Source organism: Lupinus angustifolius, chromosome LG06 (genome assembly GCF_001865875.1).
Source record: "Lupinus angustifolius cultivar Tanjil chromosome LG06, LupAngTanjil_v1.0, whole genome shotgun sequence".
Lineage (NCBI taxonomy): Eukaryota > Viridiplantae > Streptophyta > Magnoliopsida > Fabales > Fabaceae > Lupinus > Lupinus angustifolius.
In genome coordinates, this window is record NC_032014.1 from 28,752,972 (window position 1) to 28,780,854 (window position 27,883).

Consider the following 27,883-nt stretch of genomic DNA (forward strand, 5'->3'; position numbering starts at 1 on the left):
GTCAGTATTTGTGCTTGGTTTCCTACTTTATTTGATAGGAAGGGAAATTGTTTTTATAATATTCTCTGAAGAGAGAAGTCACAAATAGAATGTGAGATCAAGAGTTTTAGTAAGTCTCATAATTTTATATTGCATCAGACATGGGTTAGGAGAAATTGATCATGTTTTTCCTAAAATAATTTGATTAAGAATATCATTGTAAAGCATTTTAGAAACGACTATAATCCTATGAAAATCATTTCTAAAAACTCCAAACCTTTATAAAACCTGAGCCAGATGCCAAACCGGAAGAGGTCCCCGTATTAGGTAAAATGTAAAACTTTATATAATTAATAATTATGTATAATTATATTGAAGTAACACATATTCATCATTTTTTTGGACCGGAGTAAAACAAAATATTAAAACAATGTTCTATTTTTTTAATTTTTAAGTGAATTCGGTTTACTTCTCGATTAATCTGGTTTAACCAAATTTAACACAGTCTAGCCGGAATTTCCCCGGTTCAAAACGGTCAAACCCTAATTTGGTTAAGACTGCAAATAATAGCTATTTTCAAGTCCAGTCAACAAATAGACCAATTAAACCGTCCGATCCGGTTCTCACATTACTGATAAAACCATAATAAAATCTTGAATTAATATTCAATTTAGTGCTATCTACTTGTATGAGAGATGCTAGTTTATGTAATGAGCCATATAAGCACCAAACATAATTAGAAAACAATTCACTAGCCACTTAAGTTGTCAACTCGATGATGGAACAAGGCTAAGGCTTACTTAAGTGTTAATCTTTAATTTGAATTCCTTACAAAATTTGTTATGAACCAACGAACCAAACCGAATCGACCAATTCTATTTGTATGAAAAAAAATCTCACAAGAAACCGGATCAAAATCAATGTGGTTGGCAAATTGATTATAGCCAATAATTGTACAGAATTATAATTAGAATTCTCCATCATCTCATCTGCTAGAACATATAGTAGCACAACTTATAAAATAACAAGTGTATACCCATGTTGATAGTGTGATACTATCAATAAAAGGGCTGCTCGATACACAAATCTCCAACCAAGTGGGTCTGAGGAGAGTAAAGGTCAACTTCACTTTCGCAAGCGAAGAGATCGATTCCACGATTTGAATCCAAGACCTCCAAAGGTTACAAGGCAAACAACCTTACCGTATTGAAGCCACTGATTCCATCAAACCAAAAAAAGAAGTAAACTGTGCACCACAGTGGAAAAGTAGCATGCAATGCAATTAAAACACAAACAAATAGTGCCATTGGGTTATCCCCAACAAATTTGTGGATGCTTGGAGAACAAGAAATCTATATTTGCTTCATGAAAGAAGCATTATTATATCTTTAAAACTATTACAAAACACCACTTAATTTCATACAGAGTATAGTAGTGCAGCAATATGAAGTGATGAAGGAGAGACTAATAGGTGCAATTCTTTGGCAGGTTCCTAATGACATTACTCTTCATCCCTATCTTGCTCCTCATAATCTCCACACCTACCTTGTTCATCTCCTTCAGAACTTTCATCCTCAACATCTGCTCCCTTGATTGGACTGTGGCCAAACCCATGCTTCTGTACCTGAACATAAAAGAAATAAAGATCAATATCACCTTGTGACATGCTAAGAAGCCGAGATACTTGGTACGACACGGGTACGATATAACACGGATGCAGGATTTGTTTTTGCAATTAAATACATGATTTGATCTCGATACGTTGACATAAGTTTATTATATACACAAAAACAAAACATACTTTAGATAGATGATTCATGTTTTTAAAGGCATTGATGATTTCTCACGGTTAATGTCTCATTATACAAAGCAATGAGGATCAAAGGTAAGGTTGTTGCTTAGTAACCATGAAGTCACAGGTTCAAATCCTAAAAACATCCTCTCCACTTACGGGGTAAGGCAGTGTACATCTACCCTCCCCAGACCCAATTAAGCAGGAGCCTCGTGCACTGGGCAGCCCTTTTATATAACAATGAGGATCACAATATACCAAAATAAAATACTTCTGATCATAACAAAAAGATCATAATTTATGCTTTCCCATTCAAACGAAAGCATTTCTAATACAGTTCAAAAGAATGGCTCTATGCAGTAGTTTACAATTCAAAAGCATCATGACTAAACAATGATCTAATGCTATGCCTCGGGGTAATGTATTGCATATAGTGGTGATAAACACATTTAAAAACAGATCAAACAGTATCTTGAGTTGTATCAGAGCTGTATCAAAGTTGATTGATTTGCTACTCTGATATGCCAGATGTTCACCCTCGGTATTACATAGGAGATAGAGCATAAGGTTAAAAAGGGCAAACCTTGAAGCCAATGCGGCGGTGATGGCTACATCGTTTGCAGGAGATGGCCGAGGTTTCTGATGATAATAACGCAAAAATTCACGGGAACCAAATGTTCTAGTTGATACTCTATCATCAGTTCTCCTTGTGATTATGAGCTCAGACCCAGCACTACCAAGTTCAACATCATTAGCAGCATCACCTGATGCAACCAGTTGCTTGCCTTGTTCATCCACGTAACTGAACAAATATTAACAACATCGGAAATTAGATATGTATCAAGAGGCCTTACCAATCTTATAGGGATATTTAAAAAAGGAGTAGAAATTCAGAAAGAAATAAGTAGGAACCAAAATAACCTGCTGCTGTAATCATAGAATTCTTCCAACTCTACTTCCTCCTCGTCATCGTCATCACCATAATGCACCTTACAGTGACCTTTTGCTGCCATATGTTTCCTTACTGCTTCTAAACTGCTGAAAGGATAACATCTATCGTTGCAGTAAAGACAAATGTAGTCCTTTTTGACCTAAAGAAGGAAAAAACTTTGATGAAACCAGGATTAAATGATTTGTTTTCGTTGTTGAGGAGAGGTGGTGTTTTAACACAGCGTTATACCTTAAGGCCAAGATAAGTGAGAAGGCCTTTTGGATCCTTCAAATACTCAACATCCGGAATGAAGAATCCATGATGCTTGTGCATGTGAACCATGCAGCTTTCTATTGTCTTGTGCTCTTGATCACACATAAAGCAACATGACGGATCCAACTCCTCAAAACTATCATCATTATCTTCATCCATATCAGCATTGTCAGCATGTTCGTTCACATTCAAATCAGTCAACGACTTCGAAGCAACATTCACCAAATCCTCCTCGGGATCAACTTCCTCCCAATCATCTTCACTTTCTTCTTCATGTTCGGAGTTATCCACCATCTCCCTTCTAGGTGGAGGCCTATTCAAAACACGTTGAATAGGCTTGATTATGGCCTTCTCATCTGAATTACTTTCTTCGGATGCTCGCAACATATGACCACGGGATTTAAGATGCTCAGCATGAGCCTTAGAACTTTTATACCCCTTCCCACAAAGGCCGCAGCTATAGAGCATAGGAGTTTCACTCGATTTATCTTTCTCTTGAGCAATTGCAGATTGTCTAGCCAGATATAGTGCTTCTGTCACCCCAGGAACCCCAGCCACCTGTTTTACAGATAATTAAAGGAAAATTGCAACTGATTTTAAAATTTCCTAAGATAAATCAAGTTCATCACACAAGATAATCACCAAATCCTCCACTTTCGCAACAAAAAACTACCTCGAGAATATTGTCAACAATAACAGTTTAGAACATAAAATCCTCATCCCTCTGCTGACAACAGTTCCGAACAATATAAAACCACGCTAAACACTATGCTGTCAACAATACCAAGTGAACATGTTTATAATTTTTTGTTACATAAAAAGATTAGGAGAATGAGAGTTTAACCCGTTCCGAGATCAGAACATGTCTTAGGCCTCAACATGGATTCAAAATGGTACTTATGAACTACTAATTAAGAGGCCATAAAGACCAACAGTTAACCCTCATTGGAAACCAAATTCATACTTTCTCACCATCCACACAACTCAACAAAAAATTTGCCCCCAAAAAAGACATGACAGTTAAAGATGTATGGAACAAATGAACTAACAATCATAACATTCAATATACAAAATAACAATCCTAACAGGAAAAAAAATGTAACTATTAAGCAGAAAAAAACAAAGTGAAAAATGGTTAGGTCAATTTTCAGCACATAATTAATGAAATATAAGGGGAAAATAAGACAGTATATCAAACTAAACCCTCAAATCAGTATTGAAGTTCTTAAAAGTTTTTTTGTCACCAACTAACCCCTTGCTTAGTCCCAAAAATAACCAAATTAGTCACAAAAAACCTTCAATTTAAAATCTTTCATGAATTTACTTGGTTACATCATAATCTTAAAATTGATAAAAACCTGATTTTTCCTTAGTCCCATGACATACATATTCACAAAATTTTCACTTTTTCCCTAAAAAAAAGAGACCCGGTTCATGATGCTCCACCTACTGGGATTTGAGGAGAGTAGATGTACGCAACTACATCGAATACATAAAATCATAACTAAATTTATATAAATAGACAAAATAAACCTTAATCCAATTCCTAATATTGAGCATCACTTAACAAGAATTAATTCAGAAAAAATATTTAAAAAATGGAAGGTACCTTGCGCTTGAGATTGTAGCGATGCCACTCTGATTTATAATGTTCCTTTTGCTCAAATTCATCATTCAATTCTTTGTTGCAAGCATTGCATCTTAACCCACACATTTTCTTATCTATTTTTTTTTGCTTATTATTACAAATTGAACAATGAAACAGAGATTTATATATAAATAAAAAAAACAAAATCAGATGAAAAGGTTGATGTCGTTTGGTTTGTTTTTATGTCGGCATAGCGAAACGGTGGAGAGAACCTATTTCATATTACAATATAATTCTCCACTTTTTTTGGCAAATAAAATGAGGAAACTTCCACCCATACAAGTTTAGGAATAACAGAATCTACTGTAAGTTTCGGTTATTTCAACTTTGTTAGGTGGTATACTTTCGTAATATATCAAGTTATCAAGAGTTAATTGGAATTTGGAAGCTATAAATAATACTTAGGTATTTCAAATATATATATGTTGTTCTAATTGATACTTAATACATTTTCAATACAACTTAGTTCATTCTTCTTGATAACACACATTTCTCTCAAACATAATTTCTCTCAAACATACTTTCTTTTCATTTTTTCTCTATTTTCTGCTATTACACAGTGTGTATATTGTTTCTCTTTTGCTTGCTGTTTGGTGCATTGCTTATGCATATGAGAGTGAAATTGGTTTAACAAGCTAGATTATTAGAATGATAAAAATGTGAAGAGTTCAATTTCTATAAGTGATATTTGTTATAATGGACATACATTCTAAAAGAGATTATTTCCTTACCAAAAGGTGACCTTAATAATACAAAAAAATTCTAATTTTATGTTTGCGGTAAAAGTTCACTATTTGTTGTGTGAGTTAATTATTTTTTTTGGTTTCCACAAGTATCCTCGTACCAGAGGCAATCTTGTCCGAGCTGAGAACATTCATAGGTATGTGAGGCTAACTCTCCTAACGCGTATTTTTTTCATCCACAAAACTTGAACGACATTACTTAAAAGGAATCAAACATGTACCACTTGAACTAACACAAATTAAATTAATTAGAATCGGGAAATAAAATATAAAGACATTTGATTAAAAATAATAGCAACTATGAGGAATAGTTAATGAAGGAATTACCCAAAAATAAAGATAGGATATGGACTAGGTCTACATTGGAATTTGTGGATATGACCATCATCACCCTTACACTCCTTAGAACTAAACTAGGATGAGGGATTTGAAAGATAAATTAAAGAATGAGAAAAACGAGAAATAAGGTAAGAACCATTCCTTTAAATTATATTTTGTAATTATACTTGTAGTCATAATATTGTGGTTTTGGAAATCTCAGTAATAACATCACAATCACAAATGTGGTCACAATGCAACATAACTACAATCACATTGCAATTTATAACATCATAAGGGATTTATAGGGGAAATCACATTGCAAACTTTGGACTCATCATATAGCATTATAGCAATCTTAGTATAGAGATTATATATATATATTATCAAATGGAGGATGTGGAAACTTCAATTTGCATCATACAAAATTACTCATGAAAGACTATAGTATTTTTTACTATACCTTCATAGAATAAACAAAATTTAATATATACAATTAAAAGTAAAGAAGTAGAATTCAAAGAAGTTATATATGTTCACTCACTATCACTACTACAAGCTATATATACAATATTTCCTCTTTAGAAACCCACCTAGATTTTCACTATTCTGTAAAGTATATGTTTCATACAGATAAATAGTTTTTTTTTTATGATTGTTCTCTCAACTCACAAATATGACACTAAATGAGTTGAGAATTCTTTAGGAACTACTCTTTTAAGTGATTATTGAACATTTGTTTACGTTATGGAAGTTGAATCTAAGAGCAATTTTGATGCTAGAATAGTACTTGTGAAATTTGAAACTTTTATGTAAAAGTCTTAACCAAAACTAGAAACAGAAAAGATATATGTATGTACTCAATATATTTAAGCTCATATTTAATTATTATTAACTATTCAAAAAAAAGTAATTCAAATAAATAATATACATAATAAATGTGTATAAATCTTTATACTGATATTATACTGATCTATAAAACATTATTAGTGTGAAAAGTGTTGTATGAATATGGATATGATTCCCATCATGATTCAAGATTGATTGGCTTTAGTTTGATGAAGTCATGCTCAAATATTACATAATTGATCACATTTTATTTCTTATGAAAATGTGGCCACATTGCAAAATCAATCATTAGGATTAGTAACCTATTGATGGTAGTTATTTGTTTTGGGCTTAGATATCTATAACAACAATCACTACAAAATGGGTCATAACACTTTTGGTCCATAATGTGAGACATTATAGTAAATACCTATTTTATCCTTTAAAACTATTTTAATATACTAATTTTCTCCATAAAAAATTAAAAAATCTAAAAGGTCACCAAAAATATATGTTCACCAATTTGATTCTTTTAGCATTTTTTTATGACCAACAATAATGACTATTTTGACTCATAATCATAATCTATTAATACTAATTTAGATTTTTACGAAGACCAAATTGATAAGTTGCATTTGTTTTCTTTCATTTTTTGTTTATGGTACCAAATAGACTACATAATTCTTTGAAAGAGTAAATATCATTATAATTGATTTTACCTTTATCAATAAAACATTTTTTTTAATACACAAGGAGCATGACCGAGTCATTGTACAATACAAAATATTAATGAAGTAAAATATTATTATTATTATGATAAAATTCATTCTGAGTATATAATTAAAAAATTATATATTTATTTCAATGTGAAATTTGAAAGAATGAGTGAACATGATTCAACCTAATGACTTGTTTTTACTTAAAGCAATTGGTATTGTTAGATTTGTCTATCACACCATTATCAATTGTTGGAAGATCTTCATCCATAAGATATAACATTTTTTCATGGACTAAGTGAAAAAAACAGATAAGTAGGTTTGACACCATATCTTGGCCCAAAATCTTAATGTATTAGATCTATGAGTCCATCCACTTATATGTTCTTTAACTCATTCATTTTTGTCCAACGTGAGACTTCTTCATTCACACTTGAAATACCCAATGTCTCCCCCTCAAGTGTGAGTTCTCTTTCGAGTATTGGATACACTAGAGCTCAACTCTCTATCTACTTGCACTGTCGTTGGCTTATACTTTCATCAACTGAACATGCTACCTTGACCTTGTTAGATATTTATGGAACGGCAAGCGCATCGTATTGTCCAAGTAATAAAGCCCGACAAGATATCGGGATATCGGGCTCAAGGAGACGGTTGGATTTACACTAATTCCTACAATAATGAATTGAATATATATTTACAAGACTTGGTTTATGAAATTTTGTAATTAGTTTTGAAAAATCATAAATCGAACTAAAAAGATTTAAAATAAGTTGAGATCCAAATGCATCGTTCTTTCCCATTGACATCCAATGATTCAATTCCAAGTAACTTATGAAGTTACTGATTCAGATGCACATTTTATTCAAATCATTCACATAAATTCTTTGAGTGTAAAATCCTTAAATAATCACTCAAACACCAATTCCTTGGATATTTGACCGATTAACTAGCATTAATTTCCATGTGAAAGCAATTCATACATCATTGTCCATTCCTAGAGTAATGATGTATGAAGGAAAATGATCAAGATTCGGTATCAAGTTTAACTTTTCAATTAAACTTGAACTCAAGAACAAGAACTTAGTAGCAAAGTAAATTCAAGCATTAAGAACGGGATAAACTTCCCAAAATTAAATAACAATTACAATAGAATCGAATCCAATAGTACAAAGGTTAGAAGATTAAATTTCAAAACTCACAACGAGAACTATTCACTCATTCTCGCTATTACAATGCGCGAATCATGAGATTATACAAGGAAATATGAATTAGAATCGTTCCCACGAATTCTATCCTAATCTCCACTGTGTTTCTCTCAATTTTCTTTCAAGAATGCTCCAGAAAGTGCTTTGATACCTCTCCCCTGATGTCCGGAACTGCCTGTATCATGTTCCAACTACTAGTCTCTCGCTCAAGCTAGAGATTCTCGCTTGAGCGAGAGAAGATGTCATTCCCACACCTGAACACCTCGCCTGTGCGAGGTTCCCTTGCTTGGGCGAGGGAGAAACATTGGCTAGAGGATTCCTGACCCCCAATTGTAGCCTGGGCGATAGTCCCTTGTTTGGGCAAGGGACAACAATGTTTTTTTGATGATTTTCTTCTAAATTGTGGCTTGGGCGACGATTCCCTCGCTTGGACGATGCTTGTACTGTTTAGAAACTTCATTCTTCTCCTTTTTTTGTCATTTGTTCATCATTTCCTAACATACAAACAACACAATTAAATTCGTAAACAATACAAGATTAACTAAGTTATCGGGAATTGTACACAATTATAGCATAAATACGCACTAAGTGCCCCAAAAGTCATATACATTTCATTAATAATTTGACACTTAATAGACCTCTCGTCAGGAAGACTTTCGATATAACGGTCCCTCATGGATCTACCGACCACTTGTCGCTTCCATACTCCGTTAAGTCATTGAACCATTGGCTCTGATACCATTTGTTGGGAGATCTTCATCCATATGATATAACATTCTTCCATGGGCTAAGTGAAAGAAGCACATAAGTAGGTTTGACACCACATCTTGACCCAAAACCTTAAGGTATTAGGTCTATGAGTCCATCCACTTGTATGCTCTTTAACACATCCATTTTTGCCCGATGTGAGACTTCTTCATTCACACTTGAAATACCCAACATCTCCCTCTCAAGTGTGAGTTCCCATTCGAGTATTGGATACACTAGAGATCAACTCTCTATCTACTTGCACTATCGTTGCTTATCCTTTCATCAACGGAACACGCTGCCTTGACTTTTCGTCAGGAAGACTTTCGACACAAGGGTCCTCATGGATCTACCGACCACTTGTCGCTTCAATACTCCGTTAAGCTATCAAACCATTGGCTCTAATACTACTTGTTGGGAGATCTTCATCCATAGGATATAACATGGCTAAGTGAAAGAAGCATAAAAGTATGCTTGACACCACATCTTGACCCAAAACCTTAAGGTATTAGGTCTTTAGATCCATCCACTTATATGCTCTTTAATTCATCCGTTTTTGCCCAATATAAGACTTCTTTATTCACACTTGAAATACCCAATATCAATAATTAAAACCGGTAAAGGATAAGCCTTAGCTTATATGTCTCACATACACCTCTACGAGATCTTGAAACTCATGTGTAACTAGCTTCAAGTTTACTTAAGTAATGAATATTCTTTAACTAGTGGAAACTTTTGGTGTCATAAAAAAGATATTCTTAATCGTGACTCTATTCTTATCTTGTTGCATCTTAATTAGACCCAAACATATTTGGATCTAAAAAAACTCGAATTTAAACCTAAAAATTAACATTTAAGATCGACTAATTTGCCTAAAAGTAATATAATATTAAAGTTAGATAGAGAGATAAAATAGGGAATCTTTGCCCATAAAGAGAGGAATGTTAAACCATCATAAAAGTCATTCTTGTAATCCTATTAGGTAAGGAAGAAGAGCAGGACTACAAACTACAAACTACAAACTACAAACTATGTATTTAATTAATATTTCACTATATGTACTTGCAATCAACACTGTGAAAATGACACTGCCACAATTTGGATAACGAGTTTAATTTATGTGGCACACAAAAAAGTGAAATATTAATTTAAGAAAGGTTATATATACCTAAATATTAATTAAAAAATATGGTCACACAAAATGGGATAAACAACCACTATGTCAGAGTTGTAGTTCAACAACATTTATTTTATATGTATAACAACATTAACATGAAATTGCTATGAAGTAGATTATCATATTATTGTGTTTATTAATATGAAACTGCAAAAATATTAAACATTAAGTTTTGTTAATTTTTTTTTGTGTGTTTATTAAGATTTTTTAATTTGTTTATTGTGTTTATTAATATGAAACTGCAAAAATATTAAAGAAAATAATCATTCAAATAAATAACAAAATAAAAAAAAATTAACATCTAAAATAATTGTTCATTTTTCATTCAAAGAGACAAAATACATTATAATGAACTAAATGATTTGGTAGATTATAATGATCTGAATGAAGAAAATCAATGAACTAAATAATCTCCGGATTAAATCTTCATCTCACACAAATCTTGTATAATTGACACTTTCCTTATGAAATCTGAGACTTTTTGAAAATCAAAAGATGTTAAAGACCTTCTTGACAAGATTTCAATGGGGAAATTAATGACCTAAATGAATGAAGAAAATCAATGAACTAAATATTTTATAAATTAATTGTTCATCTCACACAAATATTGTATAACAGTCACTTTAATTTCCTTCTGAAATCTTGCTTTGATATATTACAATGAAGGGAATAAATGAACGAAAAGATTTGATAGATGAATGAACTAAATAATCTATAGATTAAATCTTCATCTAACACAAATCCTGTATAACAATCAAATTCCTTCTAAATTCTGAGTCCTTTTGCCAGATCAAAGATGTTAAAGACCTCTTTGACATGATTCTGAAACAAAAACACAACTTTAGTACTTTTAAGTTGAAATTTTATGTTTGTTATCTTCATGAACATACTCCTATAGAAACACATATTGTTACTGATGAAGTAGAACATGAAGTGAACCACAATATTTATAGATGAACAACCATTAATATTTCAACAAATGAAGAGACGCATAACCACTCAATCATTAATATTTCAACAAACGAAAAGACGCATAATCACTCAACCATTAATATTTCAATAAATGAAGAGACACATAACTACTCAACCATTAATATCTCTTACACTTAAAAAGTCGTATAAAATCAACAGTGCATAATTAAGAAAATATTGCTACTATGTCATCTTCAACATCGTTTTCTTATTTATGTGCTATAAAACTTATTAACATTACAACGCTTTCTATCAAATAAGTTGGTAAACATAACTCATTAAGTTAGCTCTAACATTACTTATGTTCAACATGACTGTTGAAGAATGCACTATTGAAGAATGCACTATTGAATTTGCGCTAACATTACTATAGCACCAAACACTTACCCCATACAAAAAGTGATAAATTTGGATACATATCTATAATTTTCTATCATGATATGTGAATGTGAGGTTGTGTGGCTTATGGACTACTTTCACAATAATAGTGGTGGTCTTCACATGCATATGCATAGGACATACATTTGTATGTCCTTTTCCTTTGTTGGATATATAAAGGGAATGATTTACGTGTGAACAATATACTATTATATGTAAGAAATGAGTACAATTAATATGGATTATTGGATCTTATTTAAATGATTATAATTAAAAAATATATGCACATGACTATCATGTAACCAATAGCTAACTTTTAATCTTAATAACACATTATTGATTGTAAAACCCAAATTTATTGTTTTCACTGTTGTTAACTTCAGAAATCTCTTATATATATTTCATATTATGTAATCATTTAAATAAGAGGAAATTACATTGACACCACATGAGTTTTAGTGAAATTACACACATTACCCCTCACTTTTTTACACATACACAAACCTCCCCTGATTTTTATACTTTCATTACACTGACCACCGCATAAGAAATAAGTGTAATCTTTTTAACAAAAAAATGTGATAAATGCAATTAAGTTAAACAAAACATGATATATTGTGGAAACAAGTCTAAAAGATTATACTTATTTCTTATGCAGAGGTGGCCAATGTATCGAAAGTATAAAAACTATGAGAGATTTGTATAGGTGTAAAAAAGTGAAAGATATTTTGTGTAATTTCACTAAAATTCACAGGGTATCAATGTAATATGACAATAGGATGACCTTTGATAGGATGTACACTTCATTTTTTTCTTTACAATCATTTCCCACTATCAGAACAAAATACCAAGTAAAAAACACTAGTATAATAAAAGTAATGTTCATAAATGATAGATGATACTAACTATATAAATAACTATTAAACTCATATTAAATCATCACTTTATATAAATTAGTTGTTTGTTTGTTACAAGTATTTTTTAGTAAGTTATATACCATTACAATTTTTTATTGTATCAACTTTTATACATTATTTATATTTTTTATTATCAATCACTTTAATTACTTTATTTACTTATTTGCTTCCTCTTACATAAACAATTTTCATTTCAAAGAATTATTTTAATCTATAGTTATACATATGACACATGTCTAATTGTCTACGACACTGCACATGCATGCGAGTAAATCTCAGTTCTATCTTTCGAAATTAATATAATAAATGTTGATCGGTTATAGAAAGAAAGGATTGATGTATCTTTAATTTATCTTGCATGAAGGAAAAAAATTATATAAATAAATTTGATATAAATAAATTTTAGATCTAACTTATCAATTTGTGAGTTATTTTCTCATGCGACCTTAACCATGTATATTTGAGCATAATATCATTTTTAAGTGTTAATCAAGGGTATCCACTAGTGGAAAATTGATCCAATAACTAATTCTTCTAAAACAATAAAAAATTATAAAGTGGATTCTATTTTTAATGACAAAACATTTTCCATACTAAAAGAAATCATTTATGCATTGTAGCTTAGGAATATAAATAACACAGATATAGGTTTTGAGAAGCCAAAATGGTCCACATCTTATTAATGGTTCTGGCTGTTTGTATATAATTGTGATGGTTCCTGTGACAACCTAACATGAAACTTTATGCACGAGAATCCTCTCCTTTCTCTTTCTACTTGTATCTTCTGCATCATGTATCATAGTTATCGGGTATCTAGTATCGGTTTCGGTGTATAGTACTCGTTCTATTCAGTTCGTCAATTTTTACATTATCATTATTATCGGACTTATTTATGATAAATCCTATTCTTGGTATATGGTATGTGGAATTCGGTACATAAAACGTATGTTAAATAACTGAATATGAAAAATTGGCCAAACTAATTTTGAGGGCAATTTTCAGAATACAATATATGGTCTTGGGGGTCAAATGTTTTTCACTTTAGGTTGTGAAAACTGTTATTTTTCTCGTGTATTGTGCTAATCTATCTTGTGATTACACCAACTTTACCACAAAAATTTTCTTTTTTGCTTTCGTGAGAGGAAAATCCTACCACTCTCGTGATAAATCATTGTCACGTACTTGACACCACGAGTCATAAAAATTAGTTCATGTCGACCGGTTCAACCGATAAACTAGTACCAATATTAATACTTTACAATAATTATATCAGTCATGCAATCATATTGGTTAAAACCGATTACACCGGTCGGTTTTCAATTGAACCATATCGATTAATGTTAACATTAATGGAAATAAAAAATAATATTGGTTTTTCATTAATTTCTCAACATTAATGTTAATATATTATATATGTATATCTAACTTTACCGGTATGCGATTTAAGTAGTGAACCATCGATTGAACCGCTATACCACTATACCATATCCTGATCGATTTAATGACCGGTACAATATTAATTACATCATATATAAAACATTATTGAAAAAACTTCATTTGTTTTTTAAGGGTATAATGTCCTTAATTCATTAAATCCTCATCATTTAAAAGTGCATTATAGGCATTAAGATATTATATACATATATTTTACATTTAAAAGTTTGGCTTTAATGCACTTTTCTCTCATATTTTATGATTTGTGTAGTTTGAGTGCATTTCTTATTTGTGACTTTTAGTTCTCAAACTTTCCGAGTTGCATACTTTTGTTTATCTATATATCCTCTATTATTTAAGCCATAGAACTTACTTATGCATCTTATAGTTAATTGTCGTGACATGCTAATAAAGTCTATGTTTTGGTAGGTCCTAATGTTGAGTGCTAATTTGTGTATTATTAAGTCCTTCATCATTCATCAATGTATTAGTGTTGATTTTATGCAAATATGAAATCTTACATTGGATATGAGCGATAACTGAACGAGTTTATAAGTGGAATATGCATATGAAATCATTGTTTTAAGGTTTTGGTTGAAGATGTATTGTCCACTTATAATTTTACGCTCTTTCCATGCCATGATATATAACAATGAAACTCTCTAGTCGGATCCGACAATCATAATTGTTGTCGTAGTATTTTGATTTCTAGAAATACTTTAGGACAACAGATCCTGATCCATATATAAGACCCTAGTGCGCAATGTAGAATTGATTTGCCAAATTTGTCCTTCAATTTATAGGAGCTTTTGGCTTCTATCTTAAGAAGAGGCACATGAATTGTCAAGTTAATTTCTAAGGTAATATGACAATTTATGTGATGTGTTTATAAAAATATATTTTGACTATTTAGTAATCTATGCAAATAGAATCATCAACAAAAACTTTATTAATTAAGAGATAAAAATATTAGGAGAACAAGTAGTACTCCTATCTAATGAATCCTTATAATTAACAAAGAGAAAGACAAGTTGACGAATGTCTCATCCAGTCAACATAAAAATAAGAGAAAAAATGAAAACGAGTAATAATAAGGTTCTAGGAATACAGAAAAATAAACTCCATCATCTCATCGTGTATTTAAACCCTAAGTTCTCAAAAATACTAATTGAATATATCTAATTGTCAAGTTAATAGATATAAACTTGATGACATTCATGAATCTATTTTGTACCTAAAACACAGAACAAGGAAAATACCTAAGAGTACAATTATATCGGCAATGTTTGTGTCAGAAGAAAATAATAGAGTCTAGTACTTAATTTAGACCTTTTAACTCTCACTTTCTAAAAACTGTTACTTTGTTACTTTGATTCATTAAGTTAATTGTTTTTTTTTCATTTTGGTTTTTTAATTTGGTCTCTAAAATTTATTTGCATTTATATTATCACGTTAAAGTATTCCATTATACTAATTTAAATAAATATTTTTTCCACATATGGCATCATCTTCAATCATCATGTGGATTGAGGAGAGAGAGAAAATTATGTATTTTTAGTACTTTCGACATAAGTGGATGGATTCACTTACTCTAAGAGTAAGTTTTTTAAATTTATTTTTCATCCTAACCATCAATTTTAGAAAATACAATAGTTTGAATTAATGAATAAATCTAAATTATTACATATTCATTAAATTGATGACTGAAATGAAGAATAAATTTAAAAAACTTACTGTAAGTCAACCTTAACCGAATATTCTAATAATTATAGGTAAAAACTGAACTCACACATATCAATAATCTTAAGGTATAAAAGTGGGGAAAAAGCTATCAAAGTGAAAAACTATTAGCTTAATTGGGCAAAACAACATATATGCCATAATTATATTACCAAATAAATACCATGAAGAAATTATGTTACATATAGAATTCATGTATTTCTTTTCTAAATTCACTTTTTATATATTAAATTTACTCTTCATATGAAGAATACTTCAAGATTTGAATTAGTGACATTACCAGTAATATTTTATGGAATCGCAATCCATTTACATTATGATCAATCACATATGAATAACCATTTTTGTCTTATAAACTTTTTGTTGTTATTTTCTACCTTTGTAGTTTAATATTTAATGTGCTCTAGTGAGTCATTTGCTTTATATAGACAAGAAAAATAAGTGAATTTTTTTTAATAGTTCACCTATTCAAGAAATATATACAACTCTGTTTGAATCTATCCATGATTGTATGTATTCTATAATTGAATTAGGTAGTGAGACCCTACCCTTTATAATGTTTTATACTATTATAAAGTGAAGCAAATAATTGATAAGTTATAAATGAATAATATAATGGGAAGGTACAATATATGTACTTGCATTTGCATATTCTATACAGAAGAATAACCGTGTGAGCTAAAAATTTATCAATAAAATGTTAAAAGTTCTTGAGCTAAAAATCAATGAACACTAACTTTTTATTTGAGTTTGATTAGCTATGGAATAATACATTGATGCATGTTGATTTAGTTATATAGCAATTATTTGATGAATTGTAATTGCATGTGTTTAAACTTTGGGTATTCTTTTGTTTTGTAATGGTTACAAATTGTATTTTACCTTCTAAAGTAACTTTTCACATTTTGCAATTTCATTTCAGTTATAGTACATAATTAATTAGTAACATGAAAGTATTACTTTTTTATTAAGGAAGGTTAAATTATGTGTTATTATATAAATATAATGGTATATTTATAAGTTGATCTTTAATTTTAACCTATATATGCACCAACTGCATAGGACAAACTAAATAAAAAATACATTTATTTGTTTGCTATCTTATGCACCTCCAAAATTGTTATAAGATATAGAATAAAATGTAAATTAGATCCTCCAAAATCGTTATAATTTTAATATTATAGAGACTTATTTTGTGATCATTTTATTTGAAAGACTATCTTCATGATTATTAGATATATTAGATATACTCTCCAAGCCTAATAATGGAGTAAGAATATATAATGTCAATAGAAAAGAAAAAATAGTCTTTTTGGCACAACTAAACTAGGAGCTTATAAGCTCATTGACGAAACATAATTGTTCAGTAAGATTAGTGATAATCCTCCATCCTTATCATTTTATATGAGGCAATTTTAATATATTTTATATTATAATTATTGTTTTAACGGATAAAATTAGCTTAATTTGTTTATTTATTCACATAATCAAAGGGTAGAAATGTTCGAGGAGCGAAAGCATAAAAGAAGACAAAAGAGGAGAACGCGACAAAAAAGAGAAATGAGAGATATAAGTTGAAGAGAAATGAAGAATTTTTGTGTTTGGTGGGAAGAGAGTAAGGAAAGAGAGAAGTAAAAAATAGGTAGGACCCACAAAATATTTTTCTCTTCATGTATGAAGAGAAAGTGAGAAAACTAGTAAAATGACAAAAAAAACCTCATTTTCATTCTAAGATATTTTTGTCATTCAAAAATGTATAACTACCTTTTTCTTCTCTTTCTTTTCTCTTTATCCTATACCAAACAATACAAAAATTTATTCTATTTTTCATGTGTTTCTTTTCCTCTCCCTTTTTCTCATATGTCTCTGTTCTCTTTTTTTTTTTTACTCTTCAACCAAACAAAGCATAAACTCAAAAAAAATAAAAATAAATCATCTATTTGAATAGTGGAACACAAGCTTTGACAATTTGAAAGATGAAAGGAAATAAAATCAGCATAGAGATACTAAGTTCCCTTTATCATTGGCTCTATGGGTGGTTGCTCTTTTGGCCAAATCCCAAGGTTGAGCTTGCATAAGTCACTCCATTTGACTTATTAAACAAGAGATTTTTTTGTTTCCCATAAGTATCCTCGCACCGAAGGTAATTCTGTCTAAGCTGGGAACATCCACAGGTATGTGGAAGTAACTCTCCCAACGAACATTTTTTTCATCCCTAAGACTTATTAAATAAGGGATTATTCGTGAAACAAAGCCATTGACTTTATTTTTACTAAATAAATTTATCGTTTTGACTTATAAAACTCTTACAAATGTTGCTAGCCACATATTTCATGTAAAAAACAAATAAATTTGCAACCTTCTTGTTCTTTGAGAACAATATGAAAATGACAATTAATAGGGTATTCATGAAATTACATAATAGTACACTCATTATTTTCGGAAGAAGGTGAATTGTACACCTTCATTATTTATATAAAACTTCATAAGTCCTAGAGGGATTAAGCAAGAAGCTATAAAACATAGTAGTTGAGTGGAAATTAAGGTAAGAGATTCACATTTTTAAAGTATTTGAAGTATCATATTTTTAACTATATATACTATATTCAAATATAATAAGCTTACCAAACATTTTTTTATACTAAAACTCAATTCAACAAAGTCTTATTTTAGGAGGATATCTCATTACACCTTTCATATTATACATAATACCATCACAAAAACTTTACTTGTGAAGTCACAGTCTTAAATTTCTGAAGCTTTACTTATATTATATTTATGAGTCTTGTTTTAGAGGGAGAGAAGAAAGAAATAACTTCGAAAAAAATCTTGAGAGTTGGGGGAAAGAGATAAAAAATGTTTTGAAGGTTTTTTTTTGGAGGTCTCTAATTTGAGGATTTTTCATCGATCCCCCAATTTGAGGGTTTTATGGAGACAAAAATATCAAATTATCAAAATATCTTTAGTAAAATTTATAATTACAGTCTTGTCCATTTCCATTGTTAATAAGATTTTTAAATAGAAAGTAAAATAATATTCATGCATTATCATTACTTTAGTTTTTTTCCGATCTAAATTTCACAGTCACATATAAATAAGAAATTTTACTTTTCTTTTTTCATTCCTGTCCTCCCTCCTTACACTTTAATTTCTCTCATTCCCTCAACTTTCAAACATAGTCCCATAATTTACTGTATTTTTTACAACAAAAAAATCAAAACCAACCTAACATCAAATAATAACATTAAATGTTGCTTTCATTTACATTTATATAACGTTTACTATTTAAATTAAATGAGGTCAATGACTCCTTAAAAAATGAACCAAGGATTTTAATTGTTGAATCACAAATATCAATCTTTCCTTGTTTTCTTCTAAAGTACATTAAATTTTGTTTTGGACTTTTGCACCTACAATTATGAGTCACTTTTGTTGAATAGCCCTTATTTAAGCATCTTTTTGTGCCATCTTCTCCTCCCATTATCCATCATCATATACATAGAGTGCAACCTAAGGTGATAGTGTTCTTTCCAACATCATCATCAAATAACAAACAACAACATGGGTGTCATTAGCCTTGAAGAGATCAAAAACGAGAATGTTGATTTGGTACCATTCTTCTTTCTTCTCCTTCCTTTATTTTCTTTTCATCCTTTTTTTTTATCATATATCTCGAAAAAACTTTTTCGTAAGTAAGACTTGACAAGCATAGTTCTGTGTATTAACAATACTTTACTTTTTATTATAATATTATTTAAATATAATTTTTTGTGCTTAATTTATGGTTGAATTTATTCAATTGGTCTAATATTCAATTTTTTTAAATACAATTTTAAAATAAGAAGATAATAAGGATAAAATAAGAAAATAATATTATATGGTTTTTTGGTAGAAATAAAAAGATATTGAGGGCAAAATAGGAAAACACAAATTACACTATGATGGGTGATTATTTTGTGTTTTCCCTTTATTAATAGTATAGATATTATTTAATTTTCTCTCTATTTATCTTTTCCCATTTTAATGACATTTCAAATACTTATATCATAAGCTTTTTTTAACAACACATAAGGTATTAATATGTGGTTTTGGAATTCTATCATCAAACTTAAGAAGATGGCTAAGACTAAAAATCATGCTATATATTTTTTATAACCAATATAAGTTTTCATATTGTCTAAATATATTATTATTTTTGTCAATAAGTGATTCTTACAAGAATCAAACTTTTTATATTTTAATTAATCTATGATACTTTTTAAATATGTTATGAGCAAAAACATTCTTCAGCTTTATTCGGTTAAGTAAGATAGAAGAAATTGTGACGTTTTAGATTATTGCAAGTAAATATGATTTATATTTTAAAATCCGTGCACTCATGTCGTAAATATTACTTTTGTTTGAGAGTAAATAATGATTGAATAAATCAACGATGAATGATTTACTAACAGTCTAAAAAACACTTACATTGTTAATATATATATTAAATTCTATGATTTATATGTTTATAGTTGTAAGTGTATTAAGGTTTATTTCAATCTCAAAAAGGTTGATGGTGTAGGGGTGAACATTTGATGTCCCAAAACAGTGTATCATTTTATGTGTCACTTATTGTGATTAGTCAGAAAAATAACTAATTATTAAAATTTTAATTCAAATATATTTTTTAATGAATCACAAACAGTGTCACATGAAGTAACACAAAAATCAAATGTGTCACATATTGTAGCTCATGATTAGTCATAATCACTGCAAAATTTTCCTGGTAATATTTCATAATGGCATTAAATTCAATTTAAAACCATACTAGGTTACTAACAGTTGCGAAAACCCAGTTAACTGCCAGAATTGTACTTGTTAGTTGTTACTACTGTATTTCTTTCTGTTAATATAATCTATCATTTATGTATATTGAGAATATAAAAAAAAACTTGCGATATATAAATTATTTTCTTTATTTAATTTCATTCATGATAATTACTTCATCCGATAATTTTATAAATAAATTTAACTTATTTTAAAAAATCAATTAATAGTGAATAAATTAGTTTGATAATAAAAGATATACAATAATTACAGTTATTATTCAACATATGATTTATACAATTTTTTTAAATTAAAAAGGAAAGGGAATATATTTAAAGCTAGTTAAGTTTACATATACTTGAAAACCACAAAAATGATTATTTTTTTGCTTATAATTGAAACAAACTTTCTTATCTATACTATTAATCTATACTTCTATACTTATTAATAAAAGGAAAACAACTAATAATAATCACCATAACACAATTTTGATATCCCAAATTTATATTTTGTAATCTCTGTTATTAATAACTATATAAACTTTCATACATTATTGTTTTCTTTTTTTTATATTAATATATTATTAATTTTTCACACATTCTCTTATTTATATATTTACTTTCTACCGAGTTCATATATTACACGTTTTACATTTAAATTGTTTTTCTTAAATAGTATAACACGAATATGATATATTTTATATCCGAAAATTAAGAATGAGTCGATCGGCACGGAGTGCCAGTCGACATGCCAGTTTATATTATTTAATGTTAGTATACACATATAATTTTTTTTGGTCAAAGTATCCATATATATGGTAATGTTTTTTTAAAGAAATTTAATGATAATGTTGTGGACCAAAAAACATGATAAACTTTTATCTCCTATATTTGACTCAGTTGGTTTATGTGGAAAATAAATGGTGTCGGTGCTTATTAATAGATTCCGTGATCAACAAAACACTAATTATTATTGTAATTGAAATTTACATAAATACAGTTATTATTCTAATAGAAATTCTACATATCTTATACATGGATCTTTTACCTTTGTTTTAGTTCGTCTTTTTCTACTTCCGATATACCTAAAAGAAACATATATTTACTTATAATGAAGCTTTTAAGTAATGGTTGTGACTTCCAAAATGTTAATATTATAAACTATTATTTCGGGTAAATATGCTACTACAATTGTACTTGTTACATGGTTTCACCAAGTTATAGTAAGATGAAGTATTTGATGATATTAAAGATTTGGAGAAATAACAAGAATTAAAACATTTGTTTCTCCTAGGAACGAATTCCAATAGAGGAAGTGTTTGAGCAGCTAAAATGTTCAAGAGCAGGACTCACATCAGAAGAAGGAGAAAACAGGCTTCAAGTTTTTGGACCAAACAAATTGGAAGAAAAAAGAGTATGTATCAATTTTCATGTTGGATTACATATCCAGATCCTCTGTCCCAAAATCATGTCCTGGTTTAATCGGCTTTCAGCAAGTAATATAAAAATGTAGCATTTTGTTTTTAAAAAATTCCTATTTGTTTATGGGATGAAGATCAACTTTGATTAGTGTGGGACATAGGAACATAAAAATTATGGGACATGTAATTCTTGTCTATGTTTATGTGTCAATTTTTAATCGGTGTGGACAAAGAATTGTGACAGGTGATTCCTCTTGGTTACATTACACCACTACTTTCACATAAATGCATGCATGCATGCAATGATATCTTTATTATCTTGTGTTGTATGAAAATAATAGGAGAGCAAGTTTTTGAAGTTCTTGGGTTTTATGTGGAATCCCTTATCATGGGTAATGGAAGCTGCTGCTATAATGGCAATTGCTTTGGCAAATGGTAGTGGAAGACCACCAGATTGGCAAGATTTTGTAGGAATCATTGCCCTATTGGTGATTAATTCTACAATCAGTTTTATTGAGGAAAACAATGCTGGTAATGCTGCTGCTGCTCTTATGGCTGGTTTAGCTCCCAAGACCAAGGTAAAAACCTACAAAATGAACCTATTTTTGAATGTTTACGTTAGGCTTATTCAAGTGCGAAGTCCCACATTGGATATGAGGGAATGAGTGAAAGAGTTTATAACTGAAAAAAACACACGAAACCATTGCATTAAGGTTTTGTTTCAAAATGTACCGTGTTATTTGTGACTCCTGTTGGAGGCTCCGCAATTATGGTCGGGTCCAACAGTTTACATGATTAATGTCACCATCTTTTAAGATGCATTTGGTGTGCAAATAGAATGTGAGGGACACAAGATATTTTGTTTTCTTAGCTTTGGTTCCATCTCTTTTGGAGGAATCATAATGTTCTACTTTTATGTCTTTTGTCTTGTTCTATTGATAAAATGCCGCAAACATAGAGCAGAAGAGTCATATGTTCTATTATATTCTGTCTTGTTTTGCATGTCATTTGTCATCTTTTTCTTGTTGATAGAATACATGGAACATAAGTAGTATCTTCTTTTCTGACATGTCTACCAAATGCGAATGTTAATCCTTGCTGACTACAAATTTTAGGTACTACGAGATGGGCGATGGAGTGAGCAAGATGCTGCAATTTTAGTACCAGGAGACATAATCAGCATTAAATTAGGAGATATCATTCCAGCTGATGCTCGTCTTCTCGAGGGTGATCCTTTGAGTGTTGACCAATCTGCTTTAACAGGAGAATCTCTTCCGGCGACGAAACATTCATCGGATGAAGTATTTTCTGGATCAACTGTTAAGAAAGGTGAGATAGAGGCAGTTGTGATTGCTACAGGTGTGCACACCTTTTTCGGTAAAGCAGCTCATCTTGTAGACAGCACTAACCAAGTTGGTCACTTTCAGAAAGTACTTACAGCAATTGGTAATTTCTGTATTTGCTCAATTGCTGTTGGAATAGTGATTGAGCTTGTAGTCATGTACCCGATACAACGCCGCAAGTACCGAGATGGAATTGACAATCTATTAGTTCTCTTGATTGGAGGAATCCCGATCGCTATGCCAACTGTTCTGTCTGTCACTATGGCTATTGGCTCTCACCGGCTGTCACAGCAGGGTGCAATTACGAAAAGAATGACAGCTATTGAGGAAATGGCAGGGATGGATGTCCTATGCAGTGACAAAACTGGAACTCTTACCCTTAATAAGTTAAGTGTTGATAGAAACTTGATTGAGGTGTTTGCTAAGGGTGTTGAGAAGGAGTATGTTATTCTTCTCGCGGCAAGGGCTTCTAGGACTGAAAATCAAGATGCCATAGATGCTGCAATAGTTGGAATGCTTGCGGACCCAAAGGAGGTAAATATGTCAAACATTTTCTTTCTCTCTCATACAATAATAACAAGGACAAGAGTCAGATATTGTTCTATAAGTACTTTTGGTGTTGTTTTCCGATAAAAGCATATCATGTTTGACAGTTCATCAATGGAAACAAAACATGTGTAATAGCCGTTACACATCTTATACTTTTATTGGAAAATAACATCACAATCACCTAATAAACAATATATAAGTTTTGTTTGAACAATAAACATATAAAATTACGAATTTGTCACGAAGAAATTTCTTCAATTTTGATGTTCTGTTTGAGCAGGCACGAGCTGGAATTCGGGAGGTGCATTTCCTTCCATTCAATCCAGTAGACAAGAGGACTGCTCTAACTTACATTGATTCTAATGGAAATTGGCATCGAGCTAGCAAAGGAGCTCCCGAGCAGGTAAAATATAGTTTGCATGGTACCATCTATCTTATGAAGTTATGATGCTTATGAAGATGATTAAGCCATGTTTCTCCAATGATTCAGATAATTGAACTTTGTAACTGCAAAGAAGATGTGAGGAAAAGAGTTCATTCAGTAATTGATAAGTTTGCTGAGCGCGGACTTCGTTCTTTAGGTGTTGCAAGACAGGTTTGCAAAGATGATGATATTGTATATATCTATTTTTCTATTGATTGAGTACCCTACTTTGATTCTGGTTTTTATGATTCCGTGTAACAGGAAGTACCGGAGAAAACAAAAGATAGTCCTGGTGCACCATGGCAATTTGTTGGTCTGCTACCACTGTTTGATCCTCCAAGGCATGACAGCGCCGAGACCATCAGAAGAGCTCTTAATCTTGGAGTGAATGTTAAGATGATTACAGGTAAGATTTGAAGCCATACTTTCTTGTAGTTCATACCTTAAACTAAAAATCTCTAGCTTTGGAAATGCCTGTCGGTCGCTCTTGTAGGTGATCAGCTTGCCATCGGAAAGGAAACAGGCCGAAGACTTGGAATGGGAACGAACATGTATCCTTCATCTTCGTTGCTCGGCCAAGACAAAGATTCTTCTATTTCGGCTCTTCCAGTTGATGAGTTGATAGAAAAGGCTGATGGATTTGCCGGAGTATTTCCTGGTAGGTCCTTTAGTTTCGTAATAATATTGAAGACCAATTATCTATTCCTTTTTTTCTTTCAACTATTTAAAAAATCCTTTACTTGTTCATGGATTCTAATGGAGTTGATCGAAACTGTTGTCTTTATCAACAGCGTTATTATGTTTCATATTGTCCAACACTTCTAAAACTTTAAATCCATTTTCTTTTTCTGTGTATGACATGGTAAGAACACAAATATGAAATCGTTAAGAGGCTTCAAGAGAGGAAGCATATATGTGGAATGACGGGAGACGGTGTGAACGATGCCCCTGCATTGAAGAAAGCAGATATTGGAATTGCTGTTGCTGATGCTACAGATGCTGCTAGAAGTGCTTCTGATATTGTCCTCACAGAACCCGGTTTAAGTGTTATTATTAGTGCAGTGCTCACTAGCAGAGCAATCTTCCAGAGAATGAAGAACTACACTGTTTGTTTCCATGCATTACTAATCTAATTGTTTGACTTTATATCAATGTTTTTAGTTATCTAATTTCAAATACTTTGATTGTTTAACAGATTTATGCCGTGTCAATCACCATTCGTATTGTGGTAAGTGCGGAAAATATTTTAATAACAAAAATGTGCAACTTTTTTTTATATAAATTATATCATTGAATCATATACTTATGTGATTTATGTTCTATTTTGGCAGTTTGGTTTCATGTTTATTGCCTTGATCTGGAAGTTTGATTTTGCACCATTCATGGTTTTGATTATTGCCATACTAAATGATGGTAAGACAGTATTTGCTTGTCCATGTTATCGACTTCGATTGTTCTGTTAAAAATTTAAATCGATTTCCTTCTCCATCACACATTTAGGTACCATTATGACAATATCCAAGGATAGAGTGAAACCATCTCCATTGCCAGATAGCTGGAAACTGAGGGAGATATTTGCTACCGGCGTTGTTCTGGGAACTTACATGGCACTCATGACAGTCGTATTTTTCTGGGCAATGAAAGATACCAACTTCTTCCCAGTAAACAATTTCTATTTGTAGTTTCTTTTTTTACGATCGATTGAAAATCGTATTAGGAACTATAAGTCCGACTTTCATTGTTTCAGGACATGTTTGGTGTGAGGACTATAAGATATAACCCTGATGAGATGATGGCAGCCTTATACCTACAAGTCAGTATTATAAGCCAAGCACTAATCTTCGTGACAAGGTCTCGAAGCTGGTCCTTTGCCGAAAGACCTGGTCTCCTCCTACTAGGTGCTTTTTTTATTGCTCAGCTGGTAAAGCTTCAACCTCTTATAAATTCTCCTATCAACAATGCATAATGTATTCTATATAGTATAAACTTTTGTAGTTGTGGTAACAGAAGTTTGTTGTGTAAATTATAGGTGGCAACTTTTATAGCAGTATATGCTAATTGGGGGTTTGCAAGAATAAAAGGAATGGGATGGGGTTGGGCTGGTGTAATCTGGCTATACAGTTTAGTGACATATGTCCCTCTCGATTTACTCAAATTCGCGATCCGCTATATTCTCAGTGGAAAAGCTTGGGATAATCTTTTGGAGAACAAGGTACTAAGATGTTTTTACTATAGACAACAGAACTTGGATGCTGCTGATATAGTACTTATTGTGCTCTTTTCCGATAAAAATATAACATGAGTAAACATCTGTTACTTACTACGAGGTCGAGTTTTGAATCATGCTCATATGTGATTATAGACTGCTTTCACTACGAAGAAAGACTACGGCAAAGAAGAGAGAGAAGCGCAATGGGCTGCTGCACAGAGAACACTTCATGGCCTTCAGCCGCCGGAAACCTCCAACCTTTTCAATGAGAAGAATAGCTATAGGGAACTTTCAGAGATTGCAGAGCAAGCAAAGAGGCGCGCTGAGGTTGCAAGGTAAGCCAATAACTATTATGACATCAAATTGGTGCTTGAAAATGTTCAAGAAGTGGTGTAATAATTAGGTTGGGGTATATATTAGGATCCAATTCTTGTCTTCAACTTGTTCTGTTAACATTTTAATTCAGTTCCTATATGTTGTTATAGTATGATTTGTTGGAGTTTAGTATAGAGACCAAATCGAAAAATGATTGTCACTACCCAACATGTAGTAACCAAAACCAAACATATATTTTTTCGCCCCTTGTCCTTTCGGAAGATACAGGAGCGGAACAATCAACATATTGATATTGTAAGACTCAAAAGATTCTTCCAATATCTCATTTCTGGGTTCCACGGAAATCATGTTCATAGGTATAGGAAGAAGCCCTGTCAAATAGAGATTTTTTCTATGGGACAATCATTTTCGCCTTTAGACCTTATAAGTGACAATCATTTTCAATTTGGTGTTGCACATTATCTCAAAATAAATGGTGAGGACCAATTATAGGGTTGAGTTAAAAACCAGTCACTGAGGGATAATGAATGAATTTTAGTATATATGATAACATGAAGTTCCTTTAACAATTTCTGAAAATGTGTTGCAGGCTTAGGGAGCTTCATACTCTGAAAGGACATGTTGAGTCAGTGGTGAAGCTGAAGGGACTTGACATTGATACAATTCAGCAACACTACACAGTTTAAGGTGCTTGAACAGAACAACAAGAACATATAATGAATGAAGAAAAGCTAAAAGATCTTAGTATTTAGGTTCTTACCAAGAGAAAAAAAATTGTAGTCTTTCTGTTAAAATTTGAGTCTATGCTAGGAGGAAAGCTACTATTCTCTTTAGATATCAAATAACATCTTTGATAGGGTTAACTGTCTTGTATTTTGTTGTTGTGGAGAATAATAGTGTTATTAAGGCCACAAGAAAAACCTCACTGTATTGTTGGTCTTGACAATAATGACCTGCTTCTCGATATTGAATTTGTTATTATTATATGGTCCGGG

At 31.1% G+C, this 27,883-nt stretch overlaps 2 protein-coding genes across 4 annotated transcripts; one reads left to right on the forward strand and one right to left on the reverse strand.

Annotated features, from left to right (window-relative positions):
* Positions 1,239–4,740, reverse strand: LOC109350705 (cytoplasmic 60S subunit biogenesis factor REI1 homolog 2-like). 3 transcript variants are annotated; one of them, XM_019591966.1, is made up of 5 exons: positions 4,585–4,740; positions 2,952–3,533; positions 2,693–2,862; positions 2,341–2,573; positions 1,239–1,670 (listed from the first exon to the last, which is right to left on the reverse strand). In XM_019591966.1, exons 1-5 carry the CDS (start codon positions 4,687–4,689, stop codon positions 1,444–1,446), a joined length of 1,317 nt encoding a protein of 438 aa, XP_019447511.1. In that variant the 5' UTR covers positions 4,690–4,740; the 3' UTR covers positions 1,239–1,443. The 3 variants fall into 3 exon arrangements, with proteins under 3 accessions (XP_019447511.1, XP_019447513.1, XP_019447512.1); XM_019591968.1 differs by having other exon boundaries at positions 1,239–1,597; positions 2,355–2,573; positions 4,585–4,739; XM_019591967.1 differs by having other exon boundaries at positions 1,239–1,603; positions 2,355–2,573; positions 4,585–4,737.
* LOC109350706 (plasma membrane ATPase 4-like) lies at positions 19,276–27,850 on the forward strand. Its single transcript, XM_019591969.1, has 16 exons — positions 19,276–19,410; positions 21,901–22,020; positions 22,369–22,605; positions 23,143–23,904; positions 24,200–24,322; positions 24,410–24,514; positions 24,605–24,749; positions 24,837–25,001; positions 25,211–25,449; positions 25,539–25,571; positions 25,675–25,756; positions 25,844–26,004; positions 26,091–26,264; positions 26,373–26,555; positions 26,706–26,887; positions 27,478–27,850. The coding sequence occupies exons 1-16, from the start codon at positions 19,363–19,365 to the stop codon at positions 27,572–27,574; spliced, it is 2,856 nt and encodes a 951-aa protein (XP_019447514.1). The 5' UTR covers positions 19,276–19,362; the 3' UTR covers positions 27,575–27,850.